This window comes from Fonsecaea nubica, assembly GCF_001646965.1.
Source record: "Fonsecaea nubica strain CBS 269.64 chromosome Unknown Scaff45, whole genome shotgun sequence".
NCBI lineage: Eukaryota > Fungi > Ascomycota > Eurotiomycetes > Chaetothyriales > Herpotrichiellaceae > Fonsecaea > Fonsecaea nubica.
This window is the reverse complement of record NW_019173718.1, coordinates 177,932-194,442: the sequence shown is the minus strand read 5'-3', so window position 1 is coordinate 194,442 and position 16,511 is coordinate 177,932. Positions and strand designations below refer to the sequence as shown.

Genomic DNA, 16,511 nt, shown 5'->3' with positions numbered 1-16,511 from the left:
AAGATGTAAAGTAACTCTGGATAGTGGCGGGCCTTGTCGGCGGGTGAAAAGAAGTGTTAAAATTAAAATCGTCAATAGAGCCGTTCTCTGCGCATCCACGAACATCAAAAAGCAGCCGGCGGTCCATTGGAAAAGGTTGGCCGCGCAAATCCCTGCAAGCTGTTGTCTCCCATGGCTTCTGCCAAAATCCCGCCCATGTCTTCTCCCAGCATACGAGCGTACGTGGCAGGTAGAACACCGCTTGTGTTAAACTGGTCTCCTGGAAGATTCGTGCTGCCTGAAGCCAAGGACTCACTGATGTTTGTCCGCAGGTGGCCGGTTCCTGGTAAAAGATCTGCCAGTGTAGACCTTGTCTCGCCAGGGCGGATGTTGTGGGGCAACCAGGCGTAATCAAGGAGCTGCCATAGCATATTTCCAAGTGGCACGGTCATTTTCTGTGCCAGGTTCCTAGGGTTTATGAGAACCCTGGCAACTTCGGGATCCAACTTGAAAGAGCGGAGAAGGGTACCCTTGAATTTTGAATCAGTACACCATCTTCAACTTGTTTATCAGTTGACACCGTCCTCGCATCGCGGGATAACTTGTAAGACAACCGACGCATACAGGTGGCCATCACTTACCATGTGGCCCACATGTCCCCACCGTACTGGTTCACGTTGTAGGAAGCTCAGAGCTGATTGAAGCTGTTTTCTCGAGGCCTCTGCGACTTCTGCGTCTTCACTCTTCTCGTATATGCTGTGGATCACCCCTGCTGCCATTGCACAATAACCATAGAAGCTGGGATGGCTGAGCGGGCCGTACGTTTCCAGATCGATCAGTAGCTCGAGGAGATTTGTGGCGTGTCTTCGGCATCTTTGTAGTGCCTCTTGCACGAAACTTAGAGGTACGGGTGCCGTATATGCCTGGAAGAAGCGGTATAAGATGAACGGATGGTTGAGAAGACAATTATTGAGGTGGTAGAGGGCGTGGGAGTAGATAATGTGGCTGACATGTGATGGTGAGGTAGCCTCGCTGAATGAAGGTTGTCGATTGAGCACCTCGGAAATGGTACTGAAAGCACATGGCGAGTGGCTTTCGTAGTACAATAAAATGCTTTGTACCTCATAATACTTGGAGCGCGGATCCCAGAGAACATGAGTCGTACTCAAAGTGCGCTTCAGGCTAAAGCGTATAAAGCGGCCAAGTGCCGATGCCATGATTATAGTCATAGCGAACGGGTCCAGGTTTTGGTGGTTGGCACCTGACGGATTTTCGACCACGGAGGTCAAAGTTGGCACAGGGCCGCCGTCGAGTCCATCCCTGAAAAAGCTCTCATGACAGGGCAGACGAACAGTGCAGTCTTCATCGAGAAGCGAAGGGGGCCGGTTGGGCCCAACCGACATCAGGATATCGAGAAGATAGACCGACCAGAATATTCGCCGCCGTTCTTCCTGTTCGTGTATGGGAAGCTGTGGATCGGGCTCTTCATTGAGTCGCAGGGCATGTGCGAACCGACATGACAGACCCAGCTTCACCCAGCCTATCCTTGGGCGTCCGGCTTTGGACGATGTTGTGTTAATCCTTGCATGCCTCGCATCAACCGTCTCACCAAACTCACCTGCAAAGTCCACAACCGCCAATATCGCCAGAGCCACCACCATCAAAGGCTCCAAACTCTCGGCATCGGAAAATGAGTGTTCGAATATTTGCCCGAATGATGATTGTGCATATGCATCGATTGCTTCACTACGACGATGCCGATAGAACTCATGGTCGGAGAAGCGGCAGGCAGCAGCAGCAAAAGCATAGAGTAAATACTCGGGCAATGATCCGGATTCATAGTCATGGCGAAACATCTCTTCGTGGAAAAAGGCATAGGGTTGGTTGTGACAGCGATCAAAGTAGACTTGAACCAGAGATCGAAAGATTACCGGATCAGGAAGAAAGGTGAAGTCGCTATTCGTCCGCGCCATGTCGTCGACCGCAGGGGGTTGATCCACGGGTTGATTGACTGCCGTCGGTGGGGACACCGAAGCGAATAGGTTGAATGCATTGTCCGCGTCCAGAAAGCTCAGCCGAGACTCCAGCAAAGCGACTCTCGCAGCAAGACTTGCGTTCTGTGCGGCTGTGCCTGAAGAGGATAGAGCTCGGCCCGTGTCCGTGAGTCGTTCAGGCGAAACCTCTTCGTCACCATCCCACGTGCAGCGCTGATTGAGACGGGCACAGAAGGCGCATACTGGCTTTTCCCCCGAGCAGCGCGTCTTCTTCCTGCCAATCAGTGTAAGCCCGTATTGATGGATGCGTAAGATTCTACATCGCAAGCATGGGTTGGGGATGGTGGCTTCATATCAACATGATCGACTCACCTCCTGCAATTGAGACACGCCTGACGTGCTCTTTTGGCCTCGCGCCTGTCGTCCATGAAGTCTGATCGTAATGGGAAGCTCAAAGACTGGATTTGTGAAGTCATGTCATTGCTAGAAATCTGCCTTGGCTTGAGGTGTTGCTACCGCTTCGGGCATAGTAGCGGGGAGACGCACGCCACGGCATTTGACGGCTCCCGAGAAGATGAGAGGCTTGGCGCAAAAACCTCTATATAGACTAGTGCGCACGGGGTGAAAATTTATACTTATATACTAAAAGTCGAAAAATGGTTCACAAAATGAATTGTCTGATATGATTTCAGAACTACTTATAACTTATCCAAAAGTTATAACCCCTTGTGGTGTAGTTGGATATCACGTTCGGCTGTAATGGATTCTCATATAACCGAAAGGTCGCTGGCTCGACTCCGGCCGAGGGGACTCACTATACTTTTTTTTTCTGGGAGTTTTGTTGGTTTTTGTGTTTCTGAGAAGCATTATGCATGTGACTCTGGTAGATTTTGTCGTGTGATGCAAGCCAAGCCTTGTAATGACACCAATGCCACCCTCAACTCAACATGTTTCGCACCTGCGCACCTAACGTTGCGGTGTCAAGGCGGGTGTTTGACACTTGTCTGTCTGACAAGGAAAAGATCCCACGTTAACTGTGGGAGACTGCAGCGACAGGTGAGGAAATCTATCTGCCAGACTCGAGTGATATTTCATGTACAAGTACAGTTCTTCAAACTTCACTTCGCTCACATTTCCACCTTTTCCTCATCCTCATCACCATGTCTTATCATATTCTTGCCAAAGCCCGATGGCCTGCACTCCCTTGCACTGGCGGTGTCTGCACGACTTCTAAACACATTGCAAGCACATCGCGCGTATCCCGAGGATCAATTACTCCATCATCCAGCAAGTAGGCGCTTGTCCGATACGCACTGCTGTCCCTCTGGACTTCCTGCTGCAGCCGCTGCACTCTAGCTTCCACCTCCTCGGGCTTGAGGACCACTCCTTTGCTCCGGGCGCTATTAGCTTCAATCTGAGCCATCACCCCAGACAGCTGCTCTGGTCCCATTACACTGCACCGTCCAGTTGGCCAGGTGAAGAGAAAGCGTGGTTTATATGACCTTCCACACATGGCATAGTTGCCTGCGCCATATGATGCCCCTAAGATAATGGAGATGTGTGGCACTTTTGAACAACTGACCGCGGATACAAACTGCGCCCCCTTTTTGATAATGCCTGCATGCTCAGCCTTGGAGCCCACCATAAACCCAGTCACGTTGTGAAGAAAGGCAATTGGGATGTTTTGTTGATTGCACAGGCGGATGAACTGCGTGCCTTTGGATGCTTCGTCGGGATTGATGATGGGTGTCTGGTTTGCAATTATTCCAACACGCATCCCTGTTTCATTTCAGTCCTTGTTTGACATCGAGGATCACCCGCAGAACTTACCCATTATATATGCCCACCCTGTCAACAGATTCCGACCATATTCAGGCTTGAATACCGCCAGACGTGACTCGTCAATCAACCGGAGAACCACCTCTTTCATATCGAAGGGCTTTCGCACGTCGGGATTGACAATGGAAAATATGTCATCGATTGGATAACGCGGCGCAAGCGGTGGACGCATAGGCTGCGCTGGGCGACTCGGAGCCGATAACGTACTGACCCATTCTCGAGCCTTGCGAACCGCGTCAAACTCGTCAGAGGCAATTTGATCCGCAAGGCCGGTGACAGTCCCGTGAACCCGAGCCCCTCCCAGCTCCTCCGCGACGATACTTTCGCCGGTAGCCATTTTGACGAGAGGAGGACCTGCGAGAAAGACTTGTGCTTGATTCTCAACGAAAATAGTATAATCTGACAGCCCAGGATGATAGGCGCCACCTGCTGTGGAGGAGCCAAAGACAATTGCACAAGAGGCCTGTCCATTCTGGGTTCGCACGGCGAGATCACGGAAAATCTGTCCCCCCTTGTGGAACACTCGAAACTGCTGTGGAAGGAAGACCCCTGCCGACTGCACGAGGGCGACGATCGGCAAGTCATTCTCGTTGGCGATTTCCGTCACTCTGTTTTGTTTGATCACTGTCAGCTCGTTCCATGCGCCACCACTTTGTGTTGCAATGTGCGCGAGAACGAGGCAGATGCGGCCGCTGATGCTTCCAATACCAGCCAGGAGGCTGGCACAAGGGCTGGAATCCTTCAAGTCGAAGCCCGTAAAAGAGCCCAGCTCAAGAAATGACGAATCAGGATCTAGCAGCAGCGATATCCTGTCTCTTGCCAATAGTTGTCCCCTTTCCTCATGCTTGTCGATAGATTGGGAGGTGCCTTCGGATGTTGTCCTCAATAGATTCCTGGAGAACTCGTCTATCACCGGTTTCCATGCCTCTCGATTCGACCTATACGGTTCTCTGGTCACATCGAGAAGCGACTCAACCACGGGGAAAGACTCAGCGTGCGACATGGCTTGGAATGGATCTTAGGTAGAGGGGAGCGGACCTAGAGACGAGACTCATGGAACCAGCTTCGGGGATTGATGTGATATGAGAGCCCGCCATATCCACCGGCCCAATCCCTGGGCATGACCGTGCATGGTTGGGCCGAGGCTGCCCCGGTTCGATGGCGTTGCGGAGCGCAAATGCAACCCTTGTGAGGCGGCCCGCCAGAGCGGAACGGGTTCCACATCTTCCACAGTCGCAATAGAATCGAGACATGTTTGTCCGGATGGTGACTATGCCCAAGTCCCACGGTCCCGATGTTCGCTGCCAGTGTTGGGCCACATAACACTAATATATCAGGTCTCCAGCAATATCCACCAGGGTGATTACCTAGACTCCCAGAATGCCCCTACACTTAGAAGCATAATGGCAAGTATTGATCCTGCAAGTTACTCAACAGCACCATCAACAACGATGGCGTCTGCACCTTCTTTTGTTACAGGCCCTCAAAGGCCACCATTGTTGGAAGAGACTTTGGGGGAACTCATGTATCGACAGGCTGCTCGATATGGCGAACACACAGCAGCCGTGTTCTCCTGGCAACGTCACAGGCTCTCGTACAACGATCTTGTAAGGCGAAGCGAAGCAATTGCAAAGTCGATGTTGGCTAGAGGGTTGAGGCATGGAGACAACATTGCGATCATGGCTGGAAATTGCTATCAGTACATCGAGACATTCCTTGCTGCCGCGCGGATAGGCTGCCCTTTGATTGTCCTGAACAACACTTATACTCCGAAGGAGCTGGTCTCTGCTCTGAGTGTAACATGCAAGTTACTTTCTTCGCTCTCTCTAACGCTGGTCTAACTCGAATTGCAGCATGCAAACTTCTTTTCATCGCGGCAAAGATCCGACTGAAAGATCTGTCTGCGCACATTGAAGCTGTGGTCAAGGAACTGGGAAGCGTTCCCTGTGTTTCTCTGGCGGCGGGTGACAACGCGACACACAAGTCTTTAGGGTTGTGTCCCTATTCGTCTTTTGTCTCTGAAGGACGGAATATCGACCAGGTGACACTGAGGCGAGCAGAGAGCCGTGTCCGGTGTCATGATGTCTTGAACCTCCAATTCACTTCCGGTATGTCACGGTCCTATGCAGGCTTCAAAAGTCCAGACTGACCAAGGTAGGAACCACTGGCGCGCCAAAAGCAGCCATGCTGACTCACAGGTAACCAAACCCGTTGCCAGTTGAGCAATGGACCGTGCTAACATACTCAGGAACCTGATAAACAATGGCCGCTTCGTCGGAATGAAGATGCAGTTGACCCCATCCGACATCGTTTGTTGTCCGCCTCCTCTATTTCACTGTTTTGGTCTTGTGATGGGCTTCCTGGGGGCATTCACTCATGGGAGCAGCATTGTGTTCCCCTGCGACCAGTTTGATCCTGACTCCGTCCTTGACGCACTGAACGAAGAGAAATGCACCGCGCTGCTCGGGGTACCAACCATGTTCATTGCGGAGATTGAAGCCAATAAAGCAAAGAGATACAAGATCTCGTCCGTCAAGACAGGACTTGTTGCAGGGTCATCGGTTTCACCGGCGCTGGTTAAGCAATTAGACCCAGAGTTTGGTATCAAGGGGGTGCTCATCGCGTATGGAATGACGGAGACGAGTCCCGTGACGTTCATGACCTCGCTTGATGACACAGAAGAAAGACGAACCAAGACTGTTGGGAGCGTGTTCCCACATACAATGGGCAAGATTGTTGACCGCGCTGGCAACGTAGTCCCACGTGGAGTGCGAGGAGAGCTCTGTGTAAGTGGCTATGCTTTGCAGAGGGGGTACTTCAACAATCCAGCAAAGACAGATGAAGTGATGAAAAGGGACGAAAATGGTGTCCTGTGGATGTACACTGGTGATGAATGTGTCATCGATGAGCACGGTTACTGTTCTGTAACTGGACGGATCAAGGATATCATTATTCGCGGTAGGTCCCCATGCCCTACTCCCATTGGTCACTTTCTATGCATTGACATCTCACGTACTCATCACTGACCTTTGGACGTATGAATAGGCGGTGAAAACATCTTCCCCAGCGAGATCGAAAGTTGCCTGGCCGAGCATCCCTCGATAGCCGAGGCCAGCTGCGTCGCCATCAAGGACGCCAGGTACGGCGAAGTTGTCGGCGCGTTCCTGCGGGCACATCCACGACCGGGCTGTCTCGATCTCGACCTCAAGGAAGGAAACAGAACGCGGCTGATGAGGCCGGGCTGGAAGGAAGTCAATAACTGGGTGCGCAAGTCGTTGGGGAGCCATAAAGCGCCCAAGTATGTTTTCTGGATCGGCGATGAAGGTGTGGGCGACGAATTTCCCAAGACCGGCAGCGGGAAGATCATGAAGCACATTCTCCGGGACGTCGGGGAGAGGCTTGTGCAGATGGGCAAAGGGGGGGATGAGAAGCTGGACTCGGTGAGAGCGAAGCTGTGAGTGTTGCTGCGAGCATCAAAACTGGGCACTACATAGAGTCGATAGACTGGTAGACTATAATATATAGTTCGTCTCGTATACATACTCTGCAGATATAACAACCACGGCATTCCATCTACTATCCCTCTGGCTATGGGTTGCGGGCTCGTCTCTTGGACACTCGTCAATCCATGTCCCATCTCTCATCTCCCATCCCTGACTCATGTTCTACACACCTGTAGAGCCTACCATATCAATACATACATACATATACAGCTGTCAACCTCAACCTCAACCCCAACCATCGAATCGAAATCGGAATCAACTGTGCAGGCACTATGCACCGTTTGCATTATTCTTACAGGATGATTAATTGAATAGAGTACTACGAAGGAGGCGACCGAGATACAGTGGTGTAGGTGTAGGTAGATACCCAAGGAAGGTCTATCGGAAGGGGACCGTGAGGACGTCTACAAGTACCTTCAAGTATACTCGGGTATGTACCTACCTCTGTACCCCCTTCCTCCTTTCACAGAATCCCATACAAGTACAAGCCCAGACCCGACGGTACAGTACCTAGCTAGTACTACAATGATGACTCGCAACAATCCTCGTCACGTAGTATTCCCCTGGTGCCGGCAGCAGGGCCACACTGGCAGAGAGGCACAGAGGTACAGAGGCAGAGAGGTAAGGTAACAATCAACCTCGGTGCATTTCCCTTCCCCATTCCCTTGCCCTCTCCCATTATTTCCCCTTTCGACATGAAACTTGGGACCTAGGACCTAGGACCTAGGACCTGGGACCTGCACGGCCTAGCACGGCTCGACGGCTCGACCCCGTACCTGAGAGAGGGCACGGGATCGATACCGGGCCCACCTCCCCACCTCCCCTCTCACAACCGGGTCTCCACTTTTCCTTCACAGCCGGGACCCCAGCACTCCAGTCTGCGTAGAGGTAGAAAAGCGGCTTTCGAGTTTGCCGGACCTGGGCATTTTGGTCATTGGGGGGGCCCGGGCGGCGGAAATAATGGGGAGCGCACGCACGCACGCGCGGGGGGGAAAGAAATGCGAGAGAGAAACTTCAAACTCCGAACTGGAACTTCCGAGGCTGAATTGCTGGGGGGGCTCCAAGTGCACCACGCAACGCAACCGCATAGATTTTGATTTCTCACTCTTGTCTCTCAACTCACGAGAATGGATTATTGATTGATTTGTAAATCACTTACTCCCTCATCCCTCACCATAACTTCGCACTTCCGGCCTTCTATCATCAGCTATTCCAGTGATACCTAGGTAACAAACAACAAACCCGGACGGAAAGTGACGCGGGCGGGCTGGATTACCCTAGTACCGACACACGTACCAACATACCTCGTACATACATTGTACCTACAGTACGTTGCTTGTTGCAAAAGGAAAACAAGCTACTTCGAATATATTATTGCGTTCTCGAGATGGAGGCTTGTGTCTGCGCATAACATTTCTCTTGGTGGAAATACGCGTGCAGGCATCATGGCTCGAGGTGTGTCGAATACGAGGACGAATGGCGTTCGCATCGTCGAGGTCGGACCTCGCGACGGTCTGCAGAATGTCAAGACGGCGATCCCGACCGCCACGAAGCTGGAGCTCATCGCTCGTCTACGCGCTACGGGTCTGGATACAATAGAGATCACGTCTGTGGTCTCTCCACGCGCCATCCCGCAACTGGCCGATTGTCGACAAGTGCTCGCGGACCAAGCCATCAAGACATTGCTACTCGACGGCAACCTTCGACTGCCGGTGTTGATCCCCAACCTGAAGGGTCTGCAGATTGCTATGGAAAACTCGGTGCGGGAGGTGGCGGTCTTTGTGAGTGCCACCGAGGGATTCAGCAAAGCCAACATCAACGCCACTGTCGATGAGGGCTTGTCAAGGGCGAGACAAGTGGCAGTGAAAGCTACCGCTGCAGGTCTGGCGGTCAGAGGATATATATCGTGCATCTTTGCGGACCCCTTTGACGGCCCTACTCCGCAGGCCGCTGTCCTGAAAGTCGTGCGGACCTTGTTGGATATGGGATGCTACGAAGTCAGCCTGGGCGATACACTGGGCGTTGGCACAGCGGCCGACGTCGAAAGCCTGCTCCTGTATCTCCAGAACAACGGCATTCCACTGTCACAGCTTGCGGGGCATTTTCACGACACCTATGGTCAGGCCGTCAGCAACGTCTGGCAGGCTTATCAGTGTGGTCTCCGTGTCTTCGATAGCAGTGTCGGCGGATTGGGCGGCTGCCCTTTTGCGCCTGGGGCTAAGGGAAATGCTGCTACGGAAGACCTGGTGTATTTGTTCCAGCAGGCCGGAGTTGAAACTGGGGTGGACCTTTCGAAGCTGATGGAAGTCGGGAGCTGGATCTCTGAGCAATTGAAGAAACCAAACGAGAGCCGCGCCGGAGTCGCTCTGCTGGCCAAACGAGCGCTGCTTCAGTCTAGAGGTACGACGCAACAAAAGAGCCAAACCTCCCCAGCATACACCTGGACGTTGGTCAATGAGACGGAGAGCATCAGGCTGTACCGATCGGGAGTCAACCTCAAAGTGGTTCTCAATCAGCCAAAGAAGGGCAATGCTCTGACCACTCCCATGATCAACGATCTGACGGACGTGTTCCGTCGGGCACGGGAAGATCGCACTACCTCTCGAATAGTCTTGACTGCCGAAGGAAAATACTTTTGTGCGGGGATGGACCTTGGAAAAGGGACTTCGCCGGTTGCGCAATCAAGCGAAGTCAGCGACGCACAATACGAGCGTCTCACACAGCTCTTTGAAGCAATTGACAACGCCCCTCAAGTGACGATAGCCGGTATTAATGGGTCGGCATTTGGTGGTGGAGTTGGACTCGCCTTTGCGTGCGACGTCAGGATCGCAGTCAAATCTGCCACATTCACGCTGAGCGAAGCCAAACTAGGATTGTGTCCAGCGACCATCTCGAAATATGTGGTCAGAGAATGGGGGCTCGCTTTCACCAGAGAGGCCATGCTCTCTGCGCGTCCAATCCCGATGGATGAGCTGCGGTCCCTAGCCGTGATCGCAAAGGTTGTCGATGACCCCACACAGCTTCAGACAGAGTTGGATCGATACCTCGCTCGCTTGAAGGTGGCTGGTCCGGAAGCGTCTACCATGTGCAAAGAATTGATCAGACTGGGCTGGCTCCATTCCGGGGGCGCAGAGCAAGCCAAGGGGATCAAGCAACTATTTGACAAGATGATGCGCCCCGATGGTGAAGCAGCCATTGGATTGAAAGCGTTTCAAGCCACCAAGAAGCCATTGGACTGGGATGAGATTACCATGACGCGGTCAGCAGCCGCTCCAAAGGCCAAGTTATAGATTGAGCATCACAAGTGTAAGTGTAACATTGAAAAGAATATGCGCCTATTCCAGCTGTAGAAGGTGGAAGGGGAAGAATGGCGGAGTTGATACTACGTACGCTCCGCCGTATCCACTACGGTGAATTATCCAAGACTTATCCGCATCTCCCCACGAATCATTTCGACCATGATCGGTACTCGTAATAGCGCCCCTGGGTGCCTCTGGGTGCCTCTGGGTGCCTAACACCCCAACAACCCACTTGGGCATAGTCTTGTTTTTGTTGCAGTTGTGTGACCTTTGGGCGCACGCACCTCCGATGTCAACTTGCATATGGACATGTGAAAGAAGAAAATACTTACAGAACCCTTTCCCTCTCATCAGCTCATGCTCATGTGGGCTTGTCACCACAACGGACCTCAAGACTCCGCTCCCCAACTGCTCAGGTGTCCTCATTCTATCTCGCCTTGGCTGAGGCTGACATTTTTCTCCTTACCATCATGACTGAATTATAATACTTCATCTCTCCATTTTTGCATTGACATTAGCACAATCACTTGAGCTGAACTACTACCTATTGTCGCTCTCATTTCGTGTTCCTTGTCCGTGCCACTATCTTCCAACGCATCAAACCTCCTGGTCATCATGGAGATGCCTCAAGTCTACCGACCTATTCCTCGACGAGCATTTGAGCTCACACCTGCTTCAACGGACTCCTCACACCCGCCGTCTCCGGCTGAAGCTACAAACCCCGAGTTGCTTCTGACACAAAAGCCTGATCTCCCTCCGAGTCGCACACGATCAATCCTCAACTTGACGTCTTCGACTCTGCTTGGGATTTACTCTCCTCTCACCTCAGAGGGTAACCGGGATGAAACATCTACACCTTGGGGTACCGGAGCACAGACACCTAGCAAAAGGCCGAGCATAGATGACTACACCTATGAATCGGCGGGGGGTCCAGTGACTTGGAACGGAGAGGCCACAAAACCCCGGCTGAAAGTAAAGAGAAAAGGCTTCCGTGGCTATCTGGTGCCTCTGTTCTTGCAGACTTCGCTATTATTCGGATGCGGGATTGGCTATGGGACACTAATCACCCATCTCCACAAGACTCAACAGATCACGCCGGTCCCGGTGCCTGACATCGACCGGAGCTCTCTGTATTATCAGGTCTCTTGGGGCATCTTTGGCATTTTGCTCGGGAATGCCCTTCCTCTAGTCGACTCCTTCTGGGAGAGATTTGTATCGTCTGAATCAAAGTCATCAAAGAGCACCGCGCTTGAGCCTGAAGCTGCCAATTCTTCCACGTCTACCGATAGTGGGCTTGGGCCATTATGGTACTCTACCGTTCGCAGCATGGGAGCATTTGTTGGCATTGCATTTGCAGTGGTGAGCCACTATCCCCTCTCCCACCATCAAACAGGATGTACTAATTGTGTCAGCGCCGGATTCCCTGGCAATCCACGCTGCAAGTTGCTTTGACTCTGGCTCTGGCGAATCCTGTGCTGTGGTATATCATCGATCGATCTCTACCAGGCTTCGCCTTTTCAGCAGCTGTAAGCACCATCGGCACTTTGGTTATGTTGGTGGTGGACCCAGATTTCGTGCCAGTTCCAGCGATTCATCAGCCAATGGCGTCTGAAAAGTTTGGTGTCTATACCTGGTTGGCGAGCATTCTGTTTTGCACCAGCCTTTGCTTTGGTGCGATTGGAAGGAGGCTACGATTGTGATCAATGACGACTGATCAACTCTACTTTTCTATTTCGAGAGAAAACCTAGACTATATAATGCCCTTCAAAAGCCTCGATTGACACCCGTCCATTCGGGATTCTCAAGGTATGACTTGTAGAGATTGTTCGGCCATGAAGCTGCAGGGGCCTTGGCTGGATTCTGAATAGCTTGGTGAACGACAGCGTCCCCCAAGATCTTCTCGATCTCTAAACGTGGAAGTTTGGTCTCCAGAGTTTCCGCAAAGGCCACTGCGTCCAGGGCCGCCCGAGTTGCGGGACGAAAATCAATCAGGACACCCAACCTCACCAGCCTAGCCAATGGTGTGATGCGTTCTGCTATGCCAGGCGAGGTATGTAGAGCGATCGCAGTCCAGACCTCGTGTACCTCTGCTTCGGATTTCATCTGCTTGCGCAGGAAGTCCGCGGCAGCATCGGCCCCCTCGACCTCGAATCGTTGTGGGCCATTGTGCGCCTCGGCGGTACCAATATCATGACATATGCATGCCACGAACAAGAGATCACTGTCTGCCCATTCACTCTTCTCCCGCTGAGCCAACCAATTCGCCAACAAGTAGACCCGCAGCGAGTGATGCACGATCGTCAGCGGCAGGGCAGTGGACGTCACCAGGTCGAACGCAGCGGCGCAAAGGGGGGAAGCGGGTACAAAGGCTTGCAACGATTGTGATCCCTCTGCTGCACTGTTATCAGAGGAATGCGACTGTGAGAGGGTTGTTTCAGGTGTCACACCTAGCGAGGGCTCTGCGCCGGGCGCTGCGGAACGGCCGCACATTGGCTGGTTTGAAGGAGAAGAGTGGTACGAGGGTGCACGAACTTGACAGTGGGAATGTTGCGTATTGACGTAGCTGGTGTTTACAACAGACGCCTTTGGCACCACCAGATGTTTATTGTCAATATACAAAATACCTGATGGATGGTGCACAACAATCAGGTTTTTCCATGGGTTATCCGGTGAGCCCGCCCCAGGTGTTCGTGGACCATCATGCGCTCCATGATCTTGGTGTGCAGTTAGTCAGACCAGATGACCACTGAACGCGCCTGCGCGAGACATGAATGGCCAGGCGCGACGCGGTTTGGGGGAACGAGAGGTCTCAAACATGGGCTTGCTGATGCTTGGGTTCCCCCTGATTAAATCATGATGGGCGTATGATAGGCGTCGGGAGGGCGGGCACTGGCGCCGAACTAATAGTGAAGCGGTAAGGTGCGTGGGCCACTAGACCTGCTTCAGGTGACGAATGTTGGCTCCAAATATAAAAAATTGTGCCAAGCGAAGGGGCCGCTATCAACAAGAGAGGAATGAATCCATGGTGCGAACACCCTGCGCTTTTTTGGCCCTGTTTGCGACGCCCTCACGCATACCTGACTATCCTACCCCTCTGACAAGAGACCGAACTCTCCCTCCTGACATTATTTGACGCCCTTTTTACACTCCTTCGCCGTTCCCGCTCGAGAGCTGGCTCTTGTGCGACGATCAACTCGTCTTGCTGCCCAACCCGACCCGCTCCTTCATAGTCTCTTTTTTTCGTGTTGATTGACTCGCAGCCCTGAACTTTTGAGAGGGGGAAATTTCCCTCACCACTCACGCAACAACACGCAAGATGGTTTCTTTTCAATGCGAGGTCAGCACCATGCGCAGCGGATCATCACACATTGCGGTTTCTAACCATCCCGTCTACAGGCCTGTGGCGACGTCCTGACCAAGAAGAAACTCGATCCGCACCGCAATCAATGCCGGGGCGCCGTGTTTACCTGTATCGATTGCATGACGACTTTTCAAGGCACGAGCTACAGAGCACATACAGTATGTGAAACGCACAGACACACTCTTCTTCAAACAGGGGATTCCTTCCTACATACACCGCGCCCGACTATGCAGAGGATCTTTTGACACTGACCGGGTTTGCCCCAAATAGTCATGTATCACGGAAGATCAGAAATACCAGGGCGCTTTATATCGCGAGAAGCCTTCCAAGGCCGCGAAACGAAAGTCTGTATCCATTGTCGAGCCAGAGAACGAAAAGGCTCTGGTGCCCCGTCCAGCATACGTTGAAGACGACTTCGATATAGATGCGCCTCCACACGTTCCCACTCCTCCTCCCGCCGTGCCGGACTCAAATCGTGACAGTGTCTTTGATTATATGGTCGACGAAGGCAGTCAAATAGGCACACCTCAGATAAGCTTCACAAAGGATAAGGAGGAAATGTCAATGAAGCAGACCGCTCCGTCAATTTTCTCCAGCAGTCGGCCATCCAGCCAAAATGGGTATCACAACGCAGAAGAGGAGGAGCGACATAGCAAGGAGTACGAAGAAAACGGCTATACGTGGGGTGCAGCACCAGTCAAGCCCCGAGGTGGGTTAGACATGAACAACAGCACACTGTCACTCGAATTCATGACTCCGGCGGCGAAGGAGACGAAATCCAAATTAGACAAAAAGGAAAGACCACGGGTGCATAGCCGGACGAACAGCGGCAGTGAAAAGAAGCGGAAGCGCGCCACGGATGATCAAGTCCACGAGCTGGAAGGGGACACCCTGATGGCCGATGCGGTAAAGGTGGACACACCAGTGATTGTGCACTCTGGACTCACGGGTGGGTTGAATCGAATGATGTCCCAAGATGAGTCGTACCCATTCCGTCGATCTCCTGATCCCAACGACAAACGCGTGGTAGTCCAGAAAGAGCGCACGACTCGTCGAAGCTTGAAACCAGAAGACCCCACCTCTCCGTTAAAACGCACTCGACACACCAAGGAGGATTCCAACGGCCTTGGCATCTCGATCAAAGGTCGAGCAGTTCGAGCGCTTTCAATGGTGGGCGGAGCACTTCTTCCTAGCCAGGTCGAGAGCCAAATGGCCAACACCAAAACGCGGAGGAGAGCCAGCTCGTCGGACCAGGGGAACAGTCTCTCCCGAATCCGCGATGGCGAGAAGCGAGAGAGAAAAAAGCACAAGGTCCATCGACATAATGGTACTGCATCCGCCAATATTCGACATGAACACCGCTCGCGCCGCCGGTATAGTGACGAATCGCCTTCGCGATCGCCAGGCGAAGGCACGACACGCAAACTCAAAGCCATTGAGTACCACAAACACGACGATTCTGGCTCTGACACGGACTCGGATCCCATGCACCAGCATAGCAACGGTGCAGGCAGACGCAAAAGCACAAATGGTGCAATGGTCGTGTTCGGCGCAGAAGAAAAGACGAAACGTGCTTGCCGCAGTTTCCTCGCCAATGCACCCGGACTCGACTCAGACAAAGGATATTCCATTCACAAGATGCTCAAGCGATGGCATAAGCATAACGATGTCCGAAGCAACACTTCGAAGATGGAAGAGGAGCAGGACTTATGGCGGGCGTTGAGAATAAAGCGGAATGAGAAGGGCGAGTATGTGGTGTTTTTCTGAGCGAAATGCAGCACTCTTCTTTCTTGGATGTCTTTCTATTTGAAGGGGTTCCATGATGTATTAATGGGCTGGGTGCTTGCTCTTGTACTCTCCTCCTGGGTTATCTTCAAGGTCCCATTCCGAAAATGTGAGAGAGACTGATTTAATAATGACTGTACTCGGTACCGAGTGGCATAACAGAGAAGGCGTACTTGCTGTCCTTTGAGCGGATGATCGCGAATGACAGCATAGAATGAGAACAGTATTCCCACTACTGAGACCGAGGCTTTGATCGAATATTTTGGTAGGACTGTATGAGTGTCCCGGAGCGTCGATGCGAAGGGATAATGCTTGTGGGTTACGAATACTGATCTGTGGTCTGTGGCAAGGTACCACCATTAAGGGGATGTTCAACCATCGGGTGGACTTTACTTTTAAGACTCAGCAGTTATCGTGAGATCAACGAACATACCGACATGTCGCTGTCAATCGCCTGCGGCCTTCAGGAGAAGTAAGTAAGGAGGGTTCTGGACCTCATACACCATTCGTCGTGTTCAACATGGGATGGGGAAAAGGCTTCAGCCTGAAACACATGCACCGGGTCCCAAGAGACCGTTTTGGGTTTAGATCGTCAGTGGGACGGGGCGCAGAGCGAAAGCCAGAGAATCCAATGGTTCGTTGGCCACTATCAGGGGGAGGATTCGACCATGGCGTCCGGGGCTGCATACGGACTGGCAGTCAACCCGGAGGGTTAATCAGTGGGCATTGGCTGGTGACATTCTAGGCCTTG

General features: G+C 52.4%; 7 protein-coding genes across 7 annotated transcripts; 4 read left to right on the top strand and 3 right to left on the bottom strand.

The window, feature by feature from the left end:
• Positions 1-104: 104 nt before the first annotated feature.
• AYO20_06891 (hypothetical protein) lies at positions 105-2,449 on the bottom strand (the record flags this gene model as incomplete). The annotated part of the gene is made up of 3 exons (XM_022645179.1): positions 105-509; positions 621-2,247; positions 2,346-2,449. The coding sequence occupies 3 exons, from the start codon at positions 2,447-2,449 to the stop codon at positions 105-107; spliced, it is 2,136 nt and encodes a 711-aa protein (XP_022498892.1).
• Positions 2,450-3,141: 692 nt separating this feature from the next.
• AYO20_06890 (hypothetical protein) lies at positions 3,142-4,815 on the bottom strand (the record flags this gene model as incomplete). The annotated part of the gene is made up of 2 exons (XM_022645178.1): positions 3,142-3,752; positions 3,804-4,815. The coding sequence occupies 2 exons, from the start codon at positions 4,813-4,815 to the stop codon at positions 3,142-3,144; spliced, it is 1,623 nt and encodes a 540-aa protein (XP_022498891.1).
• A 676-nt stretch (positions 4,816-5,491) lies between these two features.
• On the top strand, positions 5,492-7,270 carry AYO20_06889 (hypothetical protein; the record flags this gene model as incomplete). Its single annotated transcript, XM_022645177.1, has 5 exons — positions 5,492-5,606; positions 5,666-5,920; positions 5,971-6,010; positions 6,061-6,770; positions 6,858-7,270. 5 exons carry the CDS (start codon positions 5,492-5,494, stop codon positions 7,268-7,270), a joined length of 1,533 nt encoding a protein of 510 aa, XP_022498890.1.
• A 1,490-nt stretch (positions 7,271-8,760) lies between these two features.
• On the top strand, positions 8,761-10,605 carry AYO20_06888 (hypothetical protein; the record flags this gene model as incomplete). The annotated part of the gene is made up of 1 exon (XM_022645176.1): positions 8,761-10,605. The coding sequence occupies one exon, from the start codon at positions 8,761-8,763 to the stop codon at positions 10,603-10,605; it is 1,845 nt and encodes a 614-aa protein (XP_022498889.1).
• Positions 10,606-11,229: 624 nt separating this feature from the next.
• AYO20_06887 (hypothetical protein) lies at positions 11,230-12,314 on the top strand (the record flags this gene model as incomplete). Its single annotated transcript, XM_022645175.1, has 2 exons — positions 11,230-11,973; positions 12,027-12,314. The coding sequence occupies 2 exons, from the start codon at positions 11,230-11,232 to the stop codon at positions 12,312-12,314; spliced, it is 1,032 nt and encodes a 343-aa protein (XP_022498888.1).
• A 64-nt stretch (positions 12,315-12,378) lies between these two features.
• Positions 12,379-13,104, bottom strand: AYO20_06886 (hypothetical protein; the record flags this gene model as incomplete). The annotated part of the gene is made up of 1 exon (XM_022645174.1): positions 12,379-13,104. One exon carries the CDS (start codon positions 13,102-13,104, stop codon positions 12,379-12,381), a length of 726 nt encoding a protein of 241 aa, XP_022498887.1.
• Positions 13,105-13,930: 826 nt separating this feature from the next.
• AYO20_06885 (hypothetical protein) lies at positions 13,931-15,742 on the top strand (the record flags this gene model as incomplete). Its single annotated transcript, XM_022645173.1, has 3 exons — positions 13,931-13,951; positions 14,011-14,133; positions 14,267-15,742. The coding sequence occupies 3 exons, from the start codon at positions 13,931-13,933 to the stop codon at positions 15,740-15,742; spliced, it is 1,620 nt and encodes a 539-aa protein (XP_022498886.1).
• Between the last annotated feature and the right edge of the window lie 769 nt (positions 15,743-16,511).